At 38.0% G+C, this 24,769-nt stretch overlaps 1 protein-coding gene across 1 annotated transcript in view; it reads left to right on the top strand.

Moving 5' to 3' along the window:
- Positions 1-13,351, top strand: part of IARS1 (isoleucyl-tRNA synthetase 1) — a 101,857-nt gene extending 88,506 nt beyond the window's left edge. Inside the window, exons 32-35 of the mRNA XM_084292524.1 lie at positions 583-708; positions 5,784-5,927; positions 6,920-7,072; positions 12,730-13,351. Of these exons, the coding sequence (XP_084148650.1) occupies positions 583-708; positions 5,784-5,927; positions 6,920-7,072; positions 12,730-12,812 (506 nt within the window). The 3' untranslated portion in view covers positions 12,813-13,351. The remainder of the gene's footprint in view (positions 1-582; positions 709-5,783; positions 5,928-6,919; positions 7,073-12,729) is intronic.
- The last annotated feature ends 11,418 nt before the right edge of the window (positions 13,352-24,769 follow it).

Raw genomic sequence — 24,769 nt, 5'->3', positions numbered from 1 at the left:
GACGCCTTTCTGTGGACCAGATACTATTTCTGGAAAAAAAAAAAAAAAAAAAGATAGAATTGAAAAAAATACTAAAACTAGAGAATAAACTGTTTTGGATAGTCAAAAGTACATTACATAAGTCAGTATAGTGATATTATTAAAAGTATTACCAGGCTGAGTTTTATATTAAAATGAGAACAAACTAAATGTACTCTGGATCTTTTCCTTAAATTTGTTTAAAATTTTTTGTCAGTGCAATTATGCTTTGTATCATGTTTGTATTAATGAAGATAACTAACCTGGTGAACATCTTGGCGTACAGTCTGCCACTTCTTAATCAATGTAATACTGGATTATAATTCAGCAACAGTAACTTTGTTAATAAAAACAAATATAACTAAATCTGCAATATATTCGAGTCAGTTTTCCTGTTTTCTTCTCTCTTTCCCTCTTTCTCCAAAAAGTTCTGGAAGTATGTAGTGTTGTCAGTTTTAAATTAGCTTAGTAATTTGCTGGAAGTCATTAGAAAACCTCATTAGAAAATCATTGAAATTCATGTTTCTTGCAAACTGTATCTTAATTTCATAATTTCTGTTTTAGATGGTGTGTTGCTGCTGGAAAATCCAAAAGGAGATAATACCTTGAACTTCACTGGGCTTGTAGATGCTGTCTCCTGCATTTTTGGTCTTAAAAATTCAAAACTGACAGTTTTTAATGGAAAAACAGGTAAATGGAGTATGACAAGGAAAATTGAGTCTTCCTAGCAGCAGCCAGGAATTACTTACTGTACAATTTATACATATGTATATACACACACACACAAAATTGACAGGAAAATGCACAAGGAAATATTCTGCTTTATAATACTTAACTTATGAGACTTTGTTTATAGTCACATTAGAATGTTTCCAAAATCTGCTGTTAAAATGATGCTCATCTCTTCTGTTAACCTATTTCCATAGCAGCTTTCATCAGGACAAACTCTGATTTATTTCAGAAAATGTCTCTATCAGGTCCAGGCTATGCTATATGTTGATGGCAAGCTGTCATCAGCTTTTGCATGATTTCATTTTTTTTCCCCAATGCCTCAGTGGGCAGGGTGAGAACTTAAACTGAATGCAAAGTGTACCTATGTATAGAGAAAAAAATCATTCTATTTTTCACCCTAGAGAAAGCTGAGGATCTCTGCATTTTTTTTTTCTTTTTAGGAAAATCTATTGAATATTTTTGCAGCTTGAACTTTACCTCTGTTAAGGCATGAGAACAAAAAGCACTTTCTATGGATTATATATAGAGTTGCAGGTTATATCATAGTTCAGTTCATTACAAAGATAAAATAACTGAGACAGAGAAACATTATGAAAGATGTTGCAATTAGTGACTCTGAGATCCTACCAGCAAGCTGGCGCTCTCTTCTCTGAGATGAAGATGCTGTTTTATTATTACATTACATGTAATATTCCAGTACATCAGCAAAAGTGACATCTTAAAAATCAGCACACCGAGAACAAAATAATATTAACCAAATGTTTTAGTGAATGGATACAGAATGCAGAGTACTTGAAGTGTCTGTGCTGTGATACAACTTCAGATAGGTTTTGACAGTAGCAGTAAATCCTTTTTATGTTCTTAGGGTTATTTACAGGCACATCTTGGAGTTGAAACTTCATTTGTTTGTTTCCACACCATTAACAGCATAAAGTCTGAGATGAGTGACAAAGAAATGATAAAATACCACAAAAATTGAAGTTTGACAGCTGTAGAAACCTTTGCTAGCGTGTTTTCACAGAGGTACTACTGAAGCAACATGTAAGAGGAGATATTTTAATTGGCTTTTGCAAAAGGCTGTTTTGGGTTGCACACAGGACTGCTGTGGATCACCAGTTTGTGTGCCAATGATACCAGTAGGGGAGTAGACTTACCTGAGTCTATAATGTCAGTAAGAACAGCTCTAGTTTTGTGACTTGTAATTTCCTGAATGCATGTTGGCAAGAATGTTTTGGGCCTTTTCATATCTTAACTTTCTCTGATGTAATCCACTTAGCTTAATGTAAAAGCTCTTTCCAAGTTGTGCTCACTTGAACTGCATAGTTTCTCATATGAAATGATCATTCTTGGCTTTCAGTTATGGATGATATACAGGAACCTTTGAGTCCCTCAGCATCTTTACCGAGTTTATATTTTAAAGGAGGAAATGGTATTCCTTTAAATCATTTTCTGAACAGCAGTGATACACTTCATAGCAGTACATCCCTACAGGGATGGATGTGTACAAATATGGTTCATGAACCATCGTGGATATTAAGACATGACCTACAAAGGCCAAGAAGAGTTGGGAAATTTTCATCTTATTGAGATGATAAGCTGTTTGGATCCTTATTTAGTTTACCCCTCTTTCAAATGCTTTTTTCTGCTGTAGTGGCGAAGGCTTCATTTCTTCCCTTTCCGTGCCACTTTTTTTGTTTGCATTTGAGCTTTCCAGCTGGGCATGCTGATTTTGATCTTTTACTCTTTGTAAGTGGTCAAGGCAAAGAGGGTGTTTTCCCTGCTGACTTGTTAATGACATGGAAATTCCCTTGGAAAGATTAGATTATCAAATTTACTTTGGCAGAGAATTTGGACAAGTATTGATGAGCAGAAGATGATGCTCCCAGTGGAGCCAGGGCTGAATGCAAGCATGTAAAAAGAAAATAGCTCTTAGGGATGTTAGAGAACAGAGCTGCAACTCTTGGTGTCTGGTTCAATTCAGATGCAATCCTTTGGCTTTATCCACCCAGCCTTTGCTTGGGTGATGTTAGGTGAGGCCTCGCCACAGGCCCGGGGGCTCCTTAGGTAAGGCAAGGAGCTGGTATCAGCCACTCTGAGAGGAGTTGCAAAGGAAAGGTCGTGCACTCTGGACGAATTGTTGCTGAATTGGTCCCACATGTGTTAATAAAATTGTGACCCAGTAAAACCATATTTCTGGCTGCTTGTTTTCCTTCCTGTGGTTTCTAGGCCCCTCCACTTTACTTGCAGTAGTTTATTATCTTGTTTTCTAATTGTAATGAAGATTTACTTAAGGTTGCATAATGATATAAAATCAGGCTGTTCTTGTATTAAGGCAGGCTAAAATATGTCAAGGCCCTCTTTCTCAGTAGAACATTGAAATAATGGGATAAACATTTCCTCCCCAGCAGTGAATTGATGTATTTTGAGTAACTGCACAAACACTGAGCAAGGTTCTGGGATTTCTAATGGTCTTCAGAAACAAGAACAGAATTTCTCATTTTAGTTTTTTCTTAATTTTTTTTTTCTGTTTAAGTTATTTAAAGGAAAGAGGGTGGGCTCAAATTGGATCATAAGAATAGTTGTCTGTGAGTTTCTTTTTGCTCTAGATAGCTGAAAACTTTACACACTTCTTACTGTGCACAGCTTCTGAGTTGCACTCAGCTTTCAAGGAAGTAGCCCATATTGAAAAAGACCTTTTTAAGACAAATGTATTTTTCTTAGACTATATGAGTCCATAAATCATTTAGGATTTAAAAGAAGGCAGGGAGGGGAGAAGGAAGAGGGTGGAACTGAGAATTTCCCTAGAAAATCTTTTAGTCCATGTCTTATTCTGTCTTTATGATTTTCAGATGGCTAACTATTTTTTGTTTCTTATCATTGTTTTTGAACAGGAGTTCAATAAGATTTTTTTTATTATTATTTTGAATTTTTAAAAGGCCATGAAGGCTCTAAGGTACCTTAGCAGAGAGCATTACCACTTAAATCTCAGCTGCAGGGAGAACTGCCTTTAAAAGTAATTTTAATATTGATGAGCACTTTTCAACATCTGCTTCCTTTCAAGAGTATCATAATATATGAAGAAATGACTCACTTGTCTCATTTATTAGTTATTCGAGTCATGTGAACTGAGTGTATTGATAGCACTGTCCATGGGATCTTCCTTGTGAAAATGGCAGTGGTCCTGTAATGCAAAGTGCTCCATGTGTTAAACATGCAAATTGCACTGACTGCTGTTTGTGCCCTGTTGATGTGCATCGACCTGCACAGATCGTGGCCCCTGTGCTGAGGCGCTGAGCTGTGAGTTACTTGGGCTGGGGGTCTTGCTCCATGAAGCTCCTTGCTCCCTGGTGTGGTCTCACAGCTATTGCCTGGTAATGGCAAGTAAATGGCAAGCAGTGCCACTTTAGAGTTATGCTAGGAAGAAACTCTGCTGACTCCTTTTCTTGTTACTTACCCTTCACTTGTTAGTTGTTTTCTCTTGCTTTCTTTTAAATAAAACCATTTTGGTTTTACTTACAAGCAAAGCTCCTCCTGGGCCTGCTCTTCAGACAAACCAGGAAAGTGTTCAGTTAGCTGGCAGATGACCGCTATCTTACAATACATCCATTACCTCATTCATGAAAATTCAATTTTAGATGCAGCAATGAAGTTTTTACTTTTTCTTTAAAGCTTTTTATATATATATTTTTTAAAAAGATGATTTTTAAAGGCTAGGGATTTTGTGCCATTAAAACAGAACGCTGAGATTTCTTCGTAATATATTTCTTAACGTGTAGACGCTGCAAAACCTGAGATTTCTTAAGTCAAAATTCTTTCTTAGATGCAGTCTAAGGGTGGAAATGGTAAATACTCTTTTTTTCCTTCTCTAGGGCAGTCTCATAAACCTTCCACATTGCATTGCGCTTTGTTCTCTGGCAGCTGGCATAATTTTGAGAGCGTATAGCCTGTGAGAATGCTTCACCTCTTTTTTTTGCTTTTAAACTTATAAACTTCCTTTTTTTTTTTCCTTAAAAAAAAAAAAAAAAGAAAAAGGCAATTTCTCCATCTTTCAAAATCATTTAGAGGAACTAATGGAAAAAAAGCTTTGTAAACCGTAGGCTCTGTGACATGCAAACAGTACTGATAGGGAAAGAAAACCTGTTGGAGGAGATGACACGTGCCTGCTCTGTATACAGTGTGCAATTTTTGCAAGATAGTAAATTTGTTAATTCTTCCTAGATTTGGTCTTTGGAGTTCTTCTGTAGCTGCAATAAAGAGGGATGTTCTTTCTCTTCAGTGTTGTGCCTCGCAGCAGGGTGGTGGTGGTTTATCTCTCTGGTAGGCAGGCAGCTAGCTGCTCCGGTAGGTAGTGCGTACAATGAAGGCTCACGTACCTCATTTGTTTCTCATCTGAGTGCTTCCAAGGTGCCGGTATTGCATCTCAAATCCTTCTAAGAAAAAAATGAGATGCAAGTCCTGTTTTGTGTCTGATGTCCACCAATTTCTAAATATGCATGACTGGAGTTATCTGTTGAATCATCAGCTGTTGTTGACATTAAATGCAAATATCAATGCAAAGGATGTTATTTGGGATCTAACCAGCTACTACTGGTTGTACACTTACTGTTACCTGAAGTTTAATGTGGGAAGTGTCTCAGCATTGCGTGGTAACACAAATCCAGCCCTGCTTCAGCTACTGAAGTCAGGGTAGAGGCAAAGATCATAGGTTTTAATGTAATGAGAAAGAAACGGCTTAAGTGAGCAACTTCTTGCTTAAGTTATTTATAAGTAATCATGTATGTATTTATATGCATAAGAAGTGAGATGTAGGAACCGATTTCCATAGCAGATTAGGTTCTCTGCAATATTAAGAAATACTTCCCCTCCCCCCACATAAATTCCACTTGTCAAACTGGAGAAATACCCTTTCTTGAGCAAGCAATTGCAAACGCTTCCACAGCAGAATCAGTTAGCAGGACTCTGTCAGCTAACTGAGCAGGAGCTGGACCTTGGCTTCCCTGTAATGGCCTGACTGGTCTCATTTTCTTTTTCAGAACTGATAAATAAAACTGACTTGCTTACTCTCAGTGGAAAGACTCTACATGTGACAACAGGGTCAGCACCTGCTCTGACCAACTCTCCTGATGCTCTTCTCTGCCAGTATATCAACTTGCAGTTAGTAAATGCAAAACCACAAGGTATGTTGGATACTGATTTCTCCTTGCTTACAGGCTGAGTTTTTTCTGATCTGTTTCAGACACTATCTCTTGATGATGAAGATACGTATGTCTGTTTCAATTTGCAGATGGTGATTTCATTTATTTTTCTTCTAGTGTGTACTTTATAATAAACACAGTGATTGTTTAGTTTTTCTTTGCCTTTTCATAAAAGTGAAGAGCGAGTTTGAGATAACAAATGGCATTTAAACATGATCCCTTCAGCATTGTTTCCCTGTTTCTGACAGTTTGCTCACCTGTGCAGCTTATTTTAAAATGTTGAATCTAAAACTGACCAGAAATGAATAGGAAGATGAAAGATAAGCCTGCTCTTTACCAAGGCATTGTAAACAGTCTGTAAAACATTTCTTAGTGCTATTTAAAAGGCAAAGGAATTGTATTATTAGTCTGGTCTGGAGTATAGATAAGTGCATTTAATTGTTTTCCAGCTGCTAATCTGCTAGGCTGCTTCTGCTTTGAAACCTTTGATGGGAAAAGTTGTGTTCTTGGTAACTTGCTCTTCATCTCAGCTCTGCTCTGAGTCCTTTCTGGACTGCCTGTCCATGTGGATTCCTATAGACATTACTGAGAACCTACCTGGGGCAAAAAATGTGTTTTTAATTGGGGTTTTGATCATGAGAATCTGTTATGGGAGTTTCCGTAGTTGTTAGTGGTTTCTGTGTCCTGCTGAAATACTTCATGTTTTCCAGTTTCCAGGTCCTCCGTTTGACAATGGTAAAGAATTCTGCAAGATTTTCTTTTGTTTGTCAAGCTGTTAATCACTTACACTTACGAGTTTATAGTTTATAAACATATTTAGTGGTTATTTGTAGGTAAGCTGGAACGGCTAATTCTGAAGCACTATAAAGAAATGGTGGTGAACAATAAGAATAAATCCTAAATTTTGATTTACCGAGGTAGATAAAGTAGTATCATTCTTCATCAGTAGTTATGTAACTCTTTATCTTGTTTAGAATGTCAGAAAGGAACAATGGGAACTCTTCTAATGGAAAACCCCGTTGGTCAGAACGGATTAACATACCAAGGTCTTCTACATGAAACAGCAAAAGTTTTTGGGCTCAGAAGCAGAAGGCTAAAATTGTTCCTGGATGAAGCACAAACTCAGGGTAAGCACAAACGTTTCACTTGCTTGTTCAAGGATACTTGGAAGTTTTTTGTTGAGGAGCAGCCAATATAACCCTGTAACTGAGGCCCAGTTTAATTACTAAATGCATTCTGTTTACACATTGGCTTCTAATTTTGCCAAGTAATTCAATAATCTATTCAAAAAAATTCTTTGAGCACGTAAATATATTAGCAAGTTCGAAGTTTTAATGTATTTACCTTATGAAATGTCCAACACCAAGTTTTTTTGCAAGTTTCTTCCTTTTGAAATAGAAAAGTCAGTCAGAAATGGAACTGGTGGTTACATGCTGCTGTGACTCAGAGTGAATCTCTTTTCTAGAAGTGAGTGAATCTGAAGTGTGAATATTTTAAGAACCTTTTAAATTCTTCCTGTAATACTCAAGTTGCAGATTTTTTCTTCCTTCTGCAGAAAAGGTCAGGAGAGTATATCAGATCTATTTCAGAGTAGTTTGAGTAGGTCAGACTTGGTTGACTATGGCAGCAACATTTTATTTGGAGTACTTGGGAAGTAGAAAGCTTTAATGACAATCACATACCTCAAGTGCTAAAGAATCTTTGAAAAACACAGAGGGGGAGACTTAGAAATTTCTAATGCATGACCTGTAGTGCTAAAAAGGTAGACATGAGAAGGATATGCAACTATATTTGACAGGAAGAATGGATTGGAAACTACATAGTAAAAGCAAATAAACAGAACCAGGTATTTCTCATATACTCAGGAAAATGCAACTTTGAATGAAATTGTGCAAAGGATTCTGTCTCCCTTTTTATCTTACTGGCACGATTTACAAGCTGCTTGGAGGGTGTGGTGGTTTTATTCAGCAGAGCAGCTATTTCCACTGCAACTGCTCTCTCGCTCTCCCTCCTCGAAGGGGAAGGGGGAGAAAATATGATGAAAAGTCCTCGAGGGTTGAGATAAGGACAGGGAGATCACTCAATTACCATGGGTAAAACAGATCCAGCATAGGGAGATTAATGTAATTTATTACCTATTACTAACAAGGTAGAGCAGTGAGAAACTCAAACTAAAAACACCTTCTGCCCTTCCACCTGCTTCTACGTCCTCCCCCTGAGTGGCACAGAGGAGCAGGGAATAGGGGCTGCAGTCAGTCCCTAAGGCTTTGTCTGTGTGCACTATTTCCCTCTCTGCCCCTGCTCCCCGTGGGGTCCCTCCCAAGGATGCCGTCCTTTCCGAACTGAGCCTGCGGGGGCTGCCCACAGGCAGCAGCTCTTCAAGCACTGCTCCCACACGGCTCTGTCCCATGGGGTCCATCCCCCAGGAGCAAACTGCTCCAGCACGGGTCCCCCATGGGCGGCAGCTTCCCCCAGACCCCCTGCTCCTGCGTGGGCTCCTCTCCACGGGCTGCAGCTCCGGCCCGGGGCCTGCTCCTGCGGGGGCTCTCCATGGGCCGCAGCCTCCTCCAGGCCACATCCACCTGCTCCACCGGGGGCTCCTCCACCCATGGGGGGGCTGCAGCGTGGAGATCTGCTCCATGTGGGACCCATGGGCTGCAGGGGGACAGCCTCCTCCACCAGGGGCCTCTCCCTGCACAGCCCGCAGGGGAACTGCTGCTGCCTGCCTGGAGCGCCTCCTGCCCTCCTGCTGCACTCACCTGGGGGGCTGCGGGGCTGCTTCTCACTCCTTGCTCTCCCAGCTGCCGTTATGCAGCAGGTTTATTTTCCTTTTCTTAAATCTGCTCTCACAGAGGCACAAATGACCTTGCTTGCTGGCTCAGCTCTGGCCAGTGGCAGGTCCCTTTGGAGCCAGCTGAAACTGGCCCTTGTCTGCCATGGGGCAGCTGCTGGATTCGTCTCACAGAGGCCACCCCTGCTACCAAAACCTTGCCATGGAAACCAAGTACGGAGGGATACATCACACGCAACCTAATGACATCAGGGTACCTGCCCAGAAGTTAACCATCCTGTTTAAACTAGTTTTCAAATCTTTAGGATGGGTTGAGCTTCTTCCTGAGGTACCAGTCAGCTGCTGTAGGAGTGCAGCCCTCCCGTGTAGCTGCCTTAAAACTGGGGTTTATCCTCAGATGGGTGGCAGAGATTAAAATTAGCATTAGTAGGGTATATTTTGTTGTTTTTATTGGAGGGTTGTTTTATTTCTTTTATTTCATGTGACGTGAACTGTGCTTATTCAAAAGCCATTTTGTAAGTAAAGTGAATCTCAAATGTTGATGAAACTTTCTAGTGATAGTTTGAACTAACACTCAGAAGAACGTGCTGAATGAGGTTAACGAACAGAAGCGTAGAGCAGTGTTCAGAAACAGCACAAGGTATAAGAGCTAAGTATGTCAACCACACTTCGGTTGCATAAACAAAAAAGGTATTTATTTGTACAACTTTGCTGACTAGGAATGTAGCCATTCAGGAGTTATTGATGGTATACTTACTGCTTGATTTTTAGTTTCTATCACTGTTAGAGGGCAAACAGGTTCACGGCAGCGTATGGTTTAGTTAAGCTGCTGAAATAACTGTTGTATAAAAGTTTCTAGCCTTTAAATTGTGCAGTAACTGACAAAACAGAACAATATATAGCCATTAAGTATCAGCTGAAGTAAGGATTTTTAAAATGCCTTTACCTAAAAGGGAAATCAACAGAATCACTGTAGCATATTTGTAGTATGAATTCTCCAGAACTATTTAAGCTTTAAATAGTGTAAAACTGATAATTCATGACGATCTGAAATATTGTTTTTTTAAGTCTTCAAAGGCCAAAATACCTCGTTTGGTCATATTGAGGCTCAGAAGATAGAGGACTTGGTCTTGGAGATTTATTATTGTAGCTAACACATGCTTATGCAATAGAGTTATGTTTCTGTTATCTTAGATTTACCTCACCATGAAGCTGTTTTTCATAGTTTTCTTTATGGTATAAATACTGAAGTGGCCATACTTCATCTTCACATCTTTTTAATTGATAAATGCTGCATACAGAAAAAACCATATTTTGATGCCCCTGGCAGATATTAGTTCAATTAATGACTGTGTGTAGTTGCTGTTTTGTAATCCCTTGTTTAGCATTTTATCAATATATTCCAGGATCTTAGTTTCAAAACAAAAATTTGAGTCTTTTTTTGATGGCTTACTCTAAAAATAAAAGCTGGTAATAATAATAATAAAAGTTTCTATTAACCATTTGTAACATTCAGTGATAACGAGCGATGAATAGAAAGGCTGATGTCTTCTTAAAAGGGAAAAAATAATAACCACATGACAGAAAATGAGTTACCGTTTTTAAAATATTACCTTTATAAATTTTGTCAGCCACAGGAAGCTGGGCATCTGGTCTCTATTGCCCGAAAGCTTGCCAACTTTTCAGAAACAAATCTGTTCCACCTTCCTTTTGGAAGACTGGAAGGACATTTATTTAAATTAGAAATTGGAATAGTTCAGCTGGAAGGGAACTACACAGATCAAGGGCAACCAAATGTTAAAGTGGTGAGCATTGCTTGTTCCTAAGACTGAAACACGAGTCACAGGTAGCTGGTTAGGAGATATTTGGGGCCTGGGCAATACTTCTGGCATGCCAACTGCAGAGGCTTCCTTCAGAGGGACTACCACAAAAGAGCATGTCGTCATGTTTTGTTGCTGAGTCAAGTTTCCAATTTCTAATAGTAATTTTTCTCTTAAATACTGTTGAAAGAAGTAGCTTCATGTAATGTCTCAGTGTGCAGGGATTGGAGATTTTGGGAGATTTGTTGTTTTCCTTTTTTTTTTTTTTTTTTTTTTTTACCATGCGACTTGGCAATTGTGGAGTAAAATAAATGAATAAATGAACCAAAAAAAAACCAACAAAACACACATAGCTTTGAGACCAAGTTCATAGTTTGTCTGCTTCTGCAAACCAGAGTAACTTCTTTACAGACTGCTGTAATATTTTCATGGAAAGGAGAGGAAGGTTAATGAGGGAATAAAGCCCTAATTGCTGAATTGGATTATACCTCTTAGCTCTGTGGATGGGTATTCAGCTGCTTGAAGCAGATCACTGCACTGGAGGAGAACTCCTTAAAAATGGAACCATCAGGATCCATAAGGACTTTTCAATTATTTAATTGATGGCATTTGAAGTTTGATGCAGACTGTATCTACTCAGTCTAAATATGAAACACTTTTCAAGGAAAGATGGGGGCCTTAATGTTAGAAGGAAAGTACGTATTGGTATTCGTACACGGGAACAAAACTTGTTGCTGCCTTTTCTAGAAACAGTTTCCACTTGGACATCATGTTACTGCAAATTAAACTGCTTTTACCTTATCTCCATGGCTGTGCTTCACAGACTTGCCTCCCCCCACCACATGCGCTGTGCCTTGGTCTTTGTCAGCTGGACACGAGCCCGAGTTAGAGCAGGATGAATATCAGACATCAGTACAGTGATACAGTGCAGTACACTAGAAAATTGTTTCCACAGAAAAAATACCCAAATATCTGAATGTTATTAATCTGTCACTTGTGCTAACACCAGTGCCAAAATTTAAAATTATCTTTTATTTGCTTATGTTGTCTGTAGGGACTCTAGTGTGCAGTCCCACAGTAACCCCCAAATTTCTTTTGCTTTGGTTTCAGTGTATGTATTTGTAGTTACCACTTTGAAGTTTCTTACCACTTTGAAGTTTCTTAGTAAAGAGACCTCTGGTATATTTATTATTCAGATTGTTTTGAATACTGGGAGGTACAGCTCTGGAACAAAAGTATTCTGCTCTGTTATTGGTGTAGTTTGCTACAGCTGATGGGTGTTGGGAAATACTGAGCTAGCAAGCATCTTGCTTTTTGGAAAAAATGCTCTCTGTACAGTGGTAAGAATAGTAATAGAGGTTTCCAGTTCTCCCCTTCTTTGTAATTGTAAGGCATTGTTTCTTTAGCTGTGAGGCAGGATTACTGGGTGCATGTTTCATAAGTAATTATAAACTGTGGATCAGCCTGTTAGAAATACGCTACATCCATAAAAGGGCCGTTGGTGAGTCTTTATCCTATTATTGTTCCAAGGTATATGCAGAGAGCTATGAAAAGACTTAAATCAATCTGGTGCAGTATAAATTTCTTTAGGCATATTTTACAAGATAGCATCTGCTAAAAACTAATGTTGCTACTACAGTCTTTGCTTTACGTATTCAACTCAAGTTGTATGCATCGTCTTGTACTCCTTCACAAGCATCTTGTTCCAACTGCTGTAAGTGATGGGATACGAGAGGAGGTAGATCTCTGCTCTGTCCTATTCTTACATAAGGTTTATAAGGGACTATGGTTTTCAGTGCATTGTGCTGTGTTGTTGACTACACATTATTGCATTATAAAGCAATTTTCTGACTAGATGTTGTTCTCTGTGGATAGGAAGCTGGGAGCTGTGGGCTGACATACGCTTTCAAAAAAAAAAATCTACTTTGTAACCTAGAACAGTGCCTTGAACTCGTGCACCAGTGAGCCTAACATGTGGCTTGTGGCAGTTCTTTGATGCACTGTGCTTTAACAGGAGGGAATTTGAGCTGAGCAGTTTCTGTCCAAGTCTCATTTCAATTGAATGAATAGAACTGTCGAGTAAAGAAAAAATGCATTAAAATGCATTGATGGTTTCACTTGTTGGAAAGAACACTAACTGTCTCCCCCCCCCCTTTTTTTTTTTTTGGTTTAGAGATCACAAAGGACGTCTCCATGAAGAACCTGAATATGAAGACTGTATATGTTCGTGTTATACCCACCACAGCTGAATGTTGAGGATTCCATTTTTATGAATAAGACCATGTAGACTTTTTTCCACAAAAATGAATTTAAATTGGATTAGTATGCTTTTCGATTAACATCCAAGTTGTGTATGGTACTTCTAACATCTCAGATTGTACACAGGATGTTTTCTACCAGTGCATGTCTAATATGCTGCTCTTTGGTTTCAAATACAATGTATTTTCATTATGTTACCTTACAATACTGTAAAAGCTGTTCAAAAAAAATGTCCAAACTCCTTAACCCTAGATATCTATGCAGTAATTTGCCTGAAAGAAATGGGACTAGTACCTCAGTGATGCTGTTCTCTGCCTGTCCTTTATGCAGGGGGCATCTTTGATTTTCTAAACCATGGGTTACCTACAAGGCTCTATGATATGTACACCATATTACAATAGCTTTGAAACTTAATTTGAATGGTTACCCAAATGTGTTCCTTCATACTAGCTGGATTTTCATGAAGTGTGTGGTTGTTGATTTAAAATGCTCCTTACCTTCAATTGTTGGAAAAATAAATTTGCTTCATCTCCAAACTCGCTTCCCTGAGTTCAGAGTACTTTACTTCCCTACAATTCCCTACTTCCTACAGCACAGCCTTCCGTACGGATCAGGTGAAACCTCAAGAAACTTGAAACCTGAAAATGTCCATACCGAGTGCTAATGACTGGGTTGTGATACCATTGGGCTATGGTGGTTTTATTTATTTTGGGGTGGTGGTGGTGTGTGCATTTGCTTCAGTTTCAGATTTAAAAGCAGGTTTTAGAAGAAATTAGTGTTGAGTTTTCAGTTTTTATAAAGCTCAGTCCTATTTTGCCAGATGTTTTAGTGTTAACTTCTATGTCTATCAGTGAGCGAAACAACAGGCAACCCTTTTACGGCTGAGGATGCTCTTGGCTAGTTTTAGATGACTGAAGTCATGTTTAAGTTGCACTGCATTCCAGTAGTTTTGTTAATCAGTGTTGAAACTTGCTACTGTACAGAACGCTGAATTTGTGAGAAGGTTTACCTGCATACAGCTGTATTCACTGGGCTTTTATTAGCTTCCTCAGAACAAGGTTACATAAACTGTGAACAAGTGTGTTGACAGAGAAAAACGTTTTATAAGAATAACCGAGTCTTGCTTAGCATGTTTTTCCATTGCTGTTTTTCATCTTTACACTAACTATGAATATAAACCAAAGCTTTTTTTTATCACACTATATTAGTAGGAATAGCTATAAATAAATGTTCTGTGCAACTACTGTGCTTTACTGGACCATACCAAAGTCTGTAAGTACTCATTTGAAGTAAATCAAGTCTCTGGCATTCAGTATACATAAAATTACCGCTATCAGTATTAAAAATGTCAGTGCCTGAACCTACTGAATCACTGACCCATTCAGTTTAATGAATATTGGACATTGCCTTCTACCTTTCCCTTTAAGACAGCTTGTTTATCTTTTTATTGACTTAGTGACATGAAAATCAAATAGGACTCTGATTTGTATTGACTTTTTTCACATTAAAAAAAGTCCAGTTTGTCTTCTGTGAAAGTAAGATTGCTGATAGTAAGCTGAATGACTTTGCTTTACTGCTCATGGAGAATAAATGAAGGTGGCAAGTGACTACAGTCTACAACCTCATCCTAAATGAGATCATCTAAGGTGACATCATTACTCACCTTTTTAAAGAATGTATTTGGGACTTAGGTTTTTGTAACTTTTTTCTTAAAGATGTTGGCTGCCCAATTTCTGTATAACGACTAGACTGGATTATATGTATGCTTTCCAGTGAATGAGAAGCCTGGGTAAGATTTATGAATTCTCCCTGAATTACAAACAGATAATATCCTCAACAGAATCCTTTTTCTTCCTCAAATATATTTATAGCTGCTTAATGTCAAAAATAATTTACCCTGAAGAGAAGCAATGCTTTCTCTTACTGTAGTCCAATAATCTCATACTTCACCTGAACTGGTTTTTCTGGGTTTTCTGTATGTAAATGACTGCTTTATGCTGAAAATGAAAATTGGCCTTTCCCTTGACTTCGTGCATGAGCTCTCTCTATGAAGATGTTCTGCAGAATAGCGCTGCTTGTTAAAATACTGTGGCATGCTGATGAAACTTGCTGTCAGAAGTAAAGGATTTAAATTATTTATTCACAGGAAAGGGATGAAGGAGAAATTGCTGATAATTCTGTACGTGTCCCTTAGTTCAAAACCTATGCAAAGGGCATACATTTGAAATAATCATCACAGCAATGTCTTGAGACTGAGTCAGCAAAGGCAGCGCTGTGCTTCTGTAGATCTGAAGTTAGCCCAGTTGGTGCATGCACGAGGCTGCATGGAGCTTGGTGTATCAGCATGATAAGGTTTAACGAAAGCTTCCTACCTGCTACCATAGCGTGGCTACAGAATAATACAGTTTATACCATGCTCTAAGAGCAACCTTAAAAAGCAGAGGGAGGCACAAGCCATAGTTTCAAGAAAAGGGGATGCCAGACCACAAATTAACGTGAAGCATAGTGTTTTCTCATCCTGTTTCACTGTAACTTCAGGTGCAAACAGAAATCTGGAAGAATGTTTTTCTGTTTCTTGTGCTCTCACCAAAACCTGAGACAAAATATGACCAAAAAGATAACAGAACAAGAACTGCTTTTACAGAGTTTGTGGTATACAGGCACAGGCTGTACCTGTAATGTAGCACTTCTGTTTAGACACTGCCTTAACAGGGGGATGCTGGCACCTCACGTTTGAATAGTTACAGACGTCTCTAAATTTGTCTGAATGTGATCTAGCTGTGTTTCATCTTAGTAAAGTGCGGGTATATATTATTGGTGCTTGACCTGGAATACCAGTGTAAGAAAGCATTTCCACTTGCTCTCAGTGTGACAGGTGGGTGTGGTGTTTCCCTTGCCCTGCTTCACTTGAGCCTCCTTTCTTTACTGCACACACTCCATTCTTCGCTTTGTTTTTCTTCATCCCATCCCATCCCATCCCATCCCATCCCATCCCATCCCATCCCATCCCATTTTTTACCTTGTTGCTTTTAGTTTATCAGCCATGGTTTTCAGTCCATATCCACATACTTCTCATGTGTTGCAAACAATTGGAACAGAAACAGAGATGTGCCCTTGCATTCTCCAGTCTGATCATATCACAAGGATGGAAATGCCCACAAATGCTATTTCTGCCTATAGACTCAGTAAAGGCTGGCAGAGGGGAAAAAGCTATTTGCTTAGGACAGGTAATGGAAGAATGAGACCGGAGATTATCAGAGGACACTGTTAAAAACACATCTGAAAATGCTTTACATCAAACTTTTACATTAAGTAGTATGTAATTAAAAAAAAAAGTTGCAGAATTATAGTTTAATTTTACTTTCAGCTGCTGCTCTGTTGGCTATGGTCTCTTTTCTAAAACAAACTGACAGTTTTTGGAAAAAGTTGTGACCCATTTGGGTGAACTTGTGCTTTTTCTGCCTTCTTCATTTTTGGTATTTTTAATATTAGATAATATCTAATAATTTCTTGACAGAATTTGTCTCATGGGATCTTGAAGTTTTCTACTAATTTTTTTAATGACTTTTTTTAATGCACTTCTATAACTTCATCTACGTTGGGCTTGATGTGATACTCTTCAGTATTTATGTACTTCAATTAACTTCTCCCTTAAATAACTTGTTATATAAACTAAGTCTTGGACCACTATTGCCTCTCCTCATATAGAGAAAAGCGCTGCCTAGGCACTCACAGAACTGTGTTATGCTATTCATTATACTCTGTAGAAGTTTGTATCTTTGCATCCTGATGCAGACTCCTAACCTTCTGGTGTTGCCTCTCACCTGGTAGCAGTGCAGCGATCTCTGGTTCTCACTCATTGAGATGTACGCAGTGCCCAATGAGCTGCAACAGCTGTACTCTGCTGAACCAGTTTTTCGCTGTCGGGGAGCTGTAGGCACTGACACAAAATAGAACTGTTATTGTATCCAGCTGTGGTTTAAAAAAGAAGAATTGAGACATCCTTTTCTCACACATGGCTCTTCTCTCCTTCACCCTGCCCTGTTGAAAATCATCACCCTTGGATCTATGCTGGCTGGTTTGGGCTCAAAGTACTTTTGTACCTGTCCCATTCCTACCAGATGGGAATTCCCTGGCTGACCCTAGGAGCACCCCTGACAGCAAATTTAGCAAAAGGTCGTGACATCAGCCAAGACTGGCAACAGGATTACATCCTTATTAGGCTTAGCTGAGATACACCAGCAAGGCGACGTGGACAGTAACAGGGCTGTTTGTTCCCTGTCAGTTCAGCTGCCAGCTTTCCCCACAGCAAATCAAACTGTAATGGCGGGTCAGACTAGCCAAACACCACAGTAGTTTTATTCCCTTTTTTCAGGTGATTGTGTAACAGACAAAAACTTGCATTTATGTTTTGCTTTCTTACAGCAAAAATGTAGTGAGTATTGGGATCTTTTTGCAAGTAACATCCTTCCAGAGAGAAGACTCTTTGTAAGGAGAAAAAAAAAAAGGTTTCTCATCATGTTTTAAGTTGAATAGTAGCTGATCAGCCGTACAGCCCTTTTGCTACTCAGAATATCTCTATTTCTGCTCTTCAGCAGAGATGGAGTCTAGTTATCCTTGTCATTACTGATTAAGCATAAAGCATTATTCAGTGTGTCTTTTTTTTTTAAAATCAGATTTCTTATGGGGTAGACTTGACACTGATTAAAGAAATAGGAAAAAATAATGTATGCAACTACATAACAGAGTGTGTACTTCAAAGTAGACTAAAATGTTTCCTTTCTTTCAAAGATGGAATGAAAGAAGAGAGCAGTATCATCCTCACACGGAAGCAGCTTTACAGCATGAGTTAATTTTACTCTTGCTGTGCTATGAGTGGTGGTTAACTGGGGTTGGGGGAGGGTGTCTTCAATTATCTAATGTTTTCCCCAATTAAAATGTTTATGTAACCAATATAATTATAGCTTTTATGTAATTGGGGGGAAAAAAAAAAAAAGAGGTTCCTATTTCAGTATGTCTGGGTATTTCAGTTAATTTCCAGTCTCTTGTCTGTACAGAGCTCTAATGAGGGGTCACAAAGCTCCTCGGAAGACTTCTAAAATTCCTTGCAGATGCAATTAGGATAAAATTGCCCCTAAATATATTTAAAGCTTTTAAAGATGTTCTTGGGTCAGAGATAAGGGAATTCTGTATACATTACCCTAATTTTGCAGTTTGTTCCCAGCTTTGTTCAGTGTTCAAAACAGTGCTGTTGAAACATCCTCAATAGGCAAAAATGCACCCTGGCACTTAATATTTGTTATATTGGGTTAAGTATGACAGCTAGACAACTGTGCAGAAGGTAGTTCCATGGAGTATCACTTGCAGTATACCTGAAGGAGAAATTTTCTTTACTTTTCAAGTAATTAATTTTCCAAATGTGAAGGCAATCAGTTTCTTGAACTAGAGCATGTATTGTGTAATTAATAGCAAAAGCAGTATCATAGGATCTTTGGGACTTAAATTGCTTATGGACATCATTGGCATTGCAACTGGGAGGATGGGAGAACTGTGAGGAACACTGCTGCAAATTTCATTTAGATCTTATACTGCAAATCCTGCTTATGGACACGATACTGTCTAGACAAGGATGAAGGATCCTGAATGTTTCTGAAGATTAGTGAATGTTTCTAAGATGAAAAGTTGACTACTGGGTCAACTGAACAGGCCAAAAAATAGGCTTATGTTCTTTAAATAGCTTTAATGTAAAGATAGTTATGATGGATTAGTAATTAAATGAAATCCAATAATTTCCTACTCTTGCCAAACAAAACAAAAAAAGCTAGCACTGGAATGTATAAACAAGGCTTATCTTACAGATAAGACTTATCTGTAAGATAATGGAGTGATCCTTCCAGTTGAGTACTGATAGCATTCCCACTGGACAATAGCAATGAACTCATCTTCAAGAAGTCTGAAGTTAAATTGGATGGGAATTTTGACCACACATCAGGAAAAGCCTTATGATTATAATAATCTGCCCCTAGAATGGGTGGCCTAGGAGGATTTAGGATCAAGGTTGGTTTTAAGAAGAGGTTATGAGTGGGGCTCCTAGGAATGGCTTGGATACAGTTCTTCCTGGAGCTGGAGGTAGACTGGAAAACCTCTCAAAGGCTTTTCTGACTTTTTTTTTTTTTAACATCTATTTTGTCACCTAGGGAAAAGACAAGTTTTCAGAAAATTCTTTACAAATTCCAGTCTGTCATTAACTTGTCTATAAAAATGATTGTGGAAGTAATAAAACAAACTTGTTTATTAGTTCTAAGGCATGTATTCTGTTTAGATGTCTATAAAAATGCATCCATCATTCTGATCTGAACACTTCTATTGCACCTTGAATGTTTTTACTGCTTTCACTCTTTGATCTTACACTATGCTATAATCTATTGTCATCTGAAATAAGTATGGCAGCACAAATGCCAGTTAGGTGAGTCAGACCTGCACTTGAATATACCCAGCAGGCCGCTCTGTATGTGGTTTATCAGCTGCTACAGGTACAAACCAGATGCACTAGCAGATTTTGATAGCAATGTTTGAGTACCTTCAAGAATCTGTCATTCACCTGGTGTTAAATGACTGGCATCGATCTTAAACTATCAGCTCTGCCAAGAGAATGAAAGTGACTGTATTAAAGGTGCAGAAAGAGGTTTAAATAATAATAATAATAATATTTTTGTATGTGCACGATGGCTGTTTACTCCAAAGGACAACTAAGAGGAAAAACTCAAATGAATTGGAACACTTAGCTTACTCTGCAAATCACTGGATGATACCATTAGTTTTGTAGGCTTCGGAAGAGCTTACTCCTGATCTTAACTACCCAAGTGAATTCACACAAAAAATAGTGTTTTGGGTTCACCTTTTTTATGGTCCTTTTAAATGTCTTTCTCAGCTGCTTTACTGTCCTTTCAGTGGCATAAACTTATGGTTCAGAACTAGCAGAGCAGATTACGTGGTAAACAGACACAGGAGTTTTTGCTTTCCCATCCTAAAATAAAAATAATAAAAAATAAGCATCTTTGAAGAAAAAAGTTATAAAGCAGCCATGTATGTAATGTCTCTTACTTCTAATATATTATAAATAATTATCAATGTGAGGATGTAATTCCTGATGATGGAATGGTATCAGAACATCTGTATGTGTGATCTTTCAAGCGTATTGATGGTCAACATTGCAGGATTAGTATTTTTTTTCTTACCCTATATCCAGTGCTAAACTTTCTTCCTTTTATAATATGTAGTTCTGGATCTCAGTTTTTACAGAAAGCCTTTAATCTGTTCCACTCTGTTGCTGCATACAACCACTGCCTGTGAATCTCTGCTTTCCTTGGAGGAAGGAAGACAGCAGAGAACCAGTAACATTAATCTTCCACGTTACAAAAGGAGAACAAAAATCTACAAAAAGGCACTGCAAATGTAGACTTAATGGTCTGTCCAAGTGGCATTTTTATGGTGGTATCATCAAGTACAAAATACAAACACAGAGTATTCTGAAGAATGACAGCAACCTTGCCAACTCTGAGTTTGACAAAAATGTCTAATACTTAGCCCTGACCTCTATTATTTAGATAAGTAATATTTTCTGCTATAAGTAATATTTTCTAGTGGATGCACAAGCCTATAATCAAGGTAGATGTATTAGGGGAGGCACTAACCTGAAGTTGCACAGCAAAACACTAATGATCTGAAAGCATTGCTTCCCTGTTTCCCTTTTATGTACTCCCTTGTGATGGTATGTTGCACACTGAAACATTGTTCTTGGACTGTGAACTTGTTTTGATGACTTACTGCACAGACGTATTTTTTCTTGTGTTTGTATTGTAGTTTCTTGTGTATGGACTCAAGGTGCTATTGGATTCAAAGCCACGTTTCATAAAAAGACCTTGGCTCTGAGCTGAACCTGAAGGGTACAAACATGGTGACTGCTGACGGGGGGGTCCAGTCTTGATATCTTCATTTTTTCCTCATCACTGACACACTCTGAAGTTCTTAAGAATAATGAATGGAATAGTGATGTTACGTTGCTGTTTTGCATCTGACAGTTCAATAATGTATATTTATATTTTTAAATATTAAAGGTCTCTTTGAAGCCTTGGTGCTGTCTGTCCAGTTGAATTATTATTGTGATGTACATGAGTTGCAAAATGAATCTCTGGCTTTACCTGTTAATTACATCATGCATATGTGACACAAACAGTGGAATCATTGGTGGGAAGGAAGAACATGATTTCTTTTAAGGCCAAGAAATAGGCTGATTGTTTTGTAAGTTTGTATTTTTAGACATTAATATATTAACTTGCAGCCTGTGAGTCTTGTCCTGCTTTCTGCTTAGCTCAGTGGCAAAGCATCAGCTCTGCTATATTCCTCCCAAAGCTGCTATTCACAGCGTGAATCCAAAGTAATCTCTGTTATATGATGTAAAAACGAAACAAAACCAAACAACCCCCCCCCCCAAAAAAAAAAAAAAGAGAAACTGCCCAAGGATTCACTAGCAGCACTTCAATTCTTAAATAGTTCTCATCATAATGGGAAGAAAAAAGGAATGAAGCCATAACAAAGTGAAAGATTTTCATCCAAATGTATATACATAGTGAAGAGAAAGAAGCTGAGGGAAAGGAAGTACAGAGTATATATAGTCCATGTAGTCTATATTGCAAGACAGGCAAATGGTTTTAGGGTGTTAAGAGTAGCAAGAGGCCAAAGTAATTTACAAATGGCAATAATAAAATATTTAAGATTTTTTAATATCCTTTTGTTAACACTATGCCTAAAATACTGCTTATATAAAGCTATTTTTACATGCAGTAGGGATCACTTAAAAAAAAAAAAAAACACCTTCAAAAGAATTATTAAATATTTCAGAGTTGTAGCTTGCAGTTCTGTTTAAGAAGGTCCCAGCGTTTTCCTGTGTTACACTGGATTTAATCAATAGAAGACAGTTCAAGGATTTTTGTTTGTTTGGGTGAAGGTTGGTAATATGAAATTTACAGTGAATGAAAAACAAGAACAAAAATCCACTAAAGTGAAACCCTGGATAACTATGATGGGATTTTAACAAAAGAAAGCAAATGAATTCCAGTCCTGGGCTCTAAACAAAGTACAGAGCTGTATGGTTAACAGAATTTTCCACACTTCTGATTACAATATCTCAGAACTGGTTCAGAAGTTTTTCCAGCCTTTTTGAGTATATCCCCTAACTTAGAAAGAGTTTTTCAGAGCAATACCTTCACTCTGTTCACATAAACATTGTCATTTCATTCATAAAAACGGAGATGTTTAGCATGTATGTCAGCAATGACACTATGACACCGGTTGTTTCAGAAAAAAATCACTCCCCAGTGCCAGAATTTAGGACACAATGAAATCACAATGGTGATACCAGTTAGGGTTGTCAATAATTTAGTTATATGAGCGTTATTTCATTTTGATTTCAGCATCCTAAAAACTTGCAACCAAGACTCCGACTTCCCTGCTGACCATTAAAGGTATGATCCATAATGCTGTCTAGTTCATAGGAGACAAAGTCTCCCATTATAGAACGTAAGAGATCATTTCCAGCTAGAACTGTACCATTTTTTGCTTCTGAAACAAAAATCCTAGTTCCTGCCTTTCAAAAATAAAGCTGTACCAATTTTCACTGAAAAACAGTTAAGTTGGACAACTGCTTCATATTATGGAGGTCAAGGAATGTTTTGTAGAAAAGTCTTTTACAGGATGTCCTGCCTGGACACTAGGGAGTGATCACAAACCCAGGGTATTATCCTGAGGAAGAAGAGACAGTTTCTGAGGCAGACAAATCTTGGTCTGTTATTGGTTGTCCAAAGACAGTTGAAAAGTAGTGCTTTGTGGTTTTGAGTTTTGTAGAAAGCCCAGGTACACCTGGAAGGACTGTCTGCTTTCAGTAAGACGTTCTGCTTAATCAGCAGGCTGTTGAATTTTGCATTAAATCCAGCTTTCAGATAGATTTCATCTCATGATAAAGTGGCTAATACAAAAGCCACAGAAAAGCTGTAGTGTTTTGTATTAATTCAGTGGCAAAAGTAGAGATGTGCTATCAAAGGTACGTCTGGGAGAATAAATCTTTGTACCTGGTGGTCAGGCATAGGTAACTTGACAAAGAATTTACACTTTGGAAATCAGGAATTGCATAATAAAGTGATACCAAACCACAATGACTACAAACAAAAAGGCTGTACAGGTAGAGATATAGATGTAATTGAGAGAGGTGAATTGCTACAGTGAAATGAAAATATTTAAAAATTTAATTAGTGAAGTTCTTATGACTTCAAGGTCAATAGCAAGTCAGCAAAGATTTGAGAGAAGATCTGTGGGTTCTGATATGTGTGTACCTGCCTGGAAGCCATTTACGGTTTTTGTGTAGGATAGTCTATTTTTCCCAGTAGAACAGTATCAAAATTCTGCAGCTCATCTATATTAACCATTTTGAGACACAACAGTGTAGCACACTTCATCCTCCTGTTCTTTGGATAAAGCTTGTTAGTAAAGGACACGTAGACCTGATACACTTCTAACAGCTGAGGCTGAAATGTAGTGCCAGAGTTGTCAGCACAGGAGAGCTGAATTAACAAAATGACTTTTTTTTTTTTTTTTTTTTTTTTTTTACATTTCAAGTACAATATCAATCCTGCTGACCTTTAAACTTCTTAGAATTATCAAGCTAAATGTGAATTCTTTATCTCCTTAAAGTATTGTCTCTTTCAAAAATGGATAAACACAAGCAACTCTTACCACCGTCCTCTTTGCAGGGGTAGTGAGTTGGTGGAGCAGGATATGTCAGATGCTGAAGTGTTATGTTCTGCATTGCTAGACAACAACAGGAAATAAAGCACAGAATAAAACATTCTATTTTTGTTTTGCTTATGTATTACTGGAAATATGGGAGTTTGTTCTGCCCTTAATGTATCTATTCACTTTCGTCTAATTTGCTTTCCCCTGTGGTTAAATAAGAGAATAAAGGCACAACATGAAAATGAGATGTGACAAATGATGGAAAAGCAAAAGTCATCTGGAGGATGAAAGTGTTTTCATGGGTTTCTGGGGCTCTCAGGCTTGCTTGCAAATCCTAAAACTGAAAGGGGTGGAAGGGCAGAGTGCTCCTCTCGCTTTCACCTCTTTGTGTCTGTTCCCACTCTCACTTTCCCACCCCAAATATATGCTCAACTGTAAACTCAGCATTGCTGCCATGCTGTACAATTCACTTTGACAAAAATTGGTTCATGGAAACATTTACATAGTCTTTTTTCTTTCCTATGGAAAACATGATTTATTGAAGGTTGTAGCTTGGCGATGTAGCATCTGAAAATGAGCACCACTTTTCCACAAAAAAGGAGGGTTTACTTGTCTTTACCCACTTTAAAGTTGAGTCACTTCCTATAAATATCCTGAACATAATGAGGATTTAGGCATGAAACAGTCTGTACTAGCATTTTAAGAACCAATTTTGTATTTTTCGTACACTTGAAATACATGCCAGGCTAATCTTAGAATGCCTTTTAAAGCTTAGCAAGGTCAAATAAGTGCTTTGTGCAATCACACACGTAAGTTGTATTTAACTTTTCATTAACTTTTCAGTGTGCTAAAAAATATGCATAATTCATTTCCCTGCTGTTTTTCACTGTAACCATATGATAAATGGTGAGGGGGAAAAAGATGAGAGATTGGTGAAGCTTTCGCATGTATGCTACCACTGAGAAACCACTACAACTGCCAACTTAAAGAGTATGTCGCTGTCTAGGTTCATTTTTATTCAGATTCCAGTAAGTTATATAATTAAAAGAATATTAATCTGTACTAAGTACAACTACTTGAACACCCCCTTATAATTGCAGAACTTTGCAATAATTACTGCTTTAGAATAGACTTTCTGATGAATACACGCCATTGCACTTCATTAG

Source organism: Netta rufina (genome assembly GCF_964035555.1).
Source record: "Netta rufina genome assembly, chromosome: 10".
NCBI lineage: Eukaryota > Metazoa > Chordata > Aves > Anseriformes > Anatidae > Netta > Netta rufina.
This window is presented reverse-complemented; position numbering and strand designations above follow the sequence as displayed.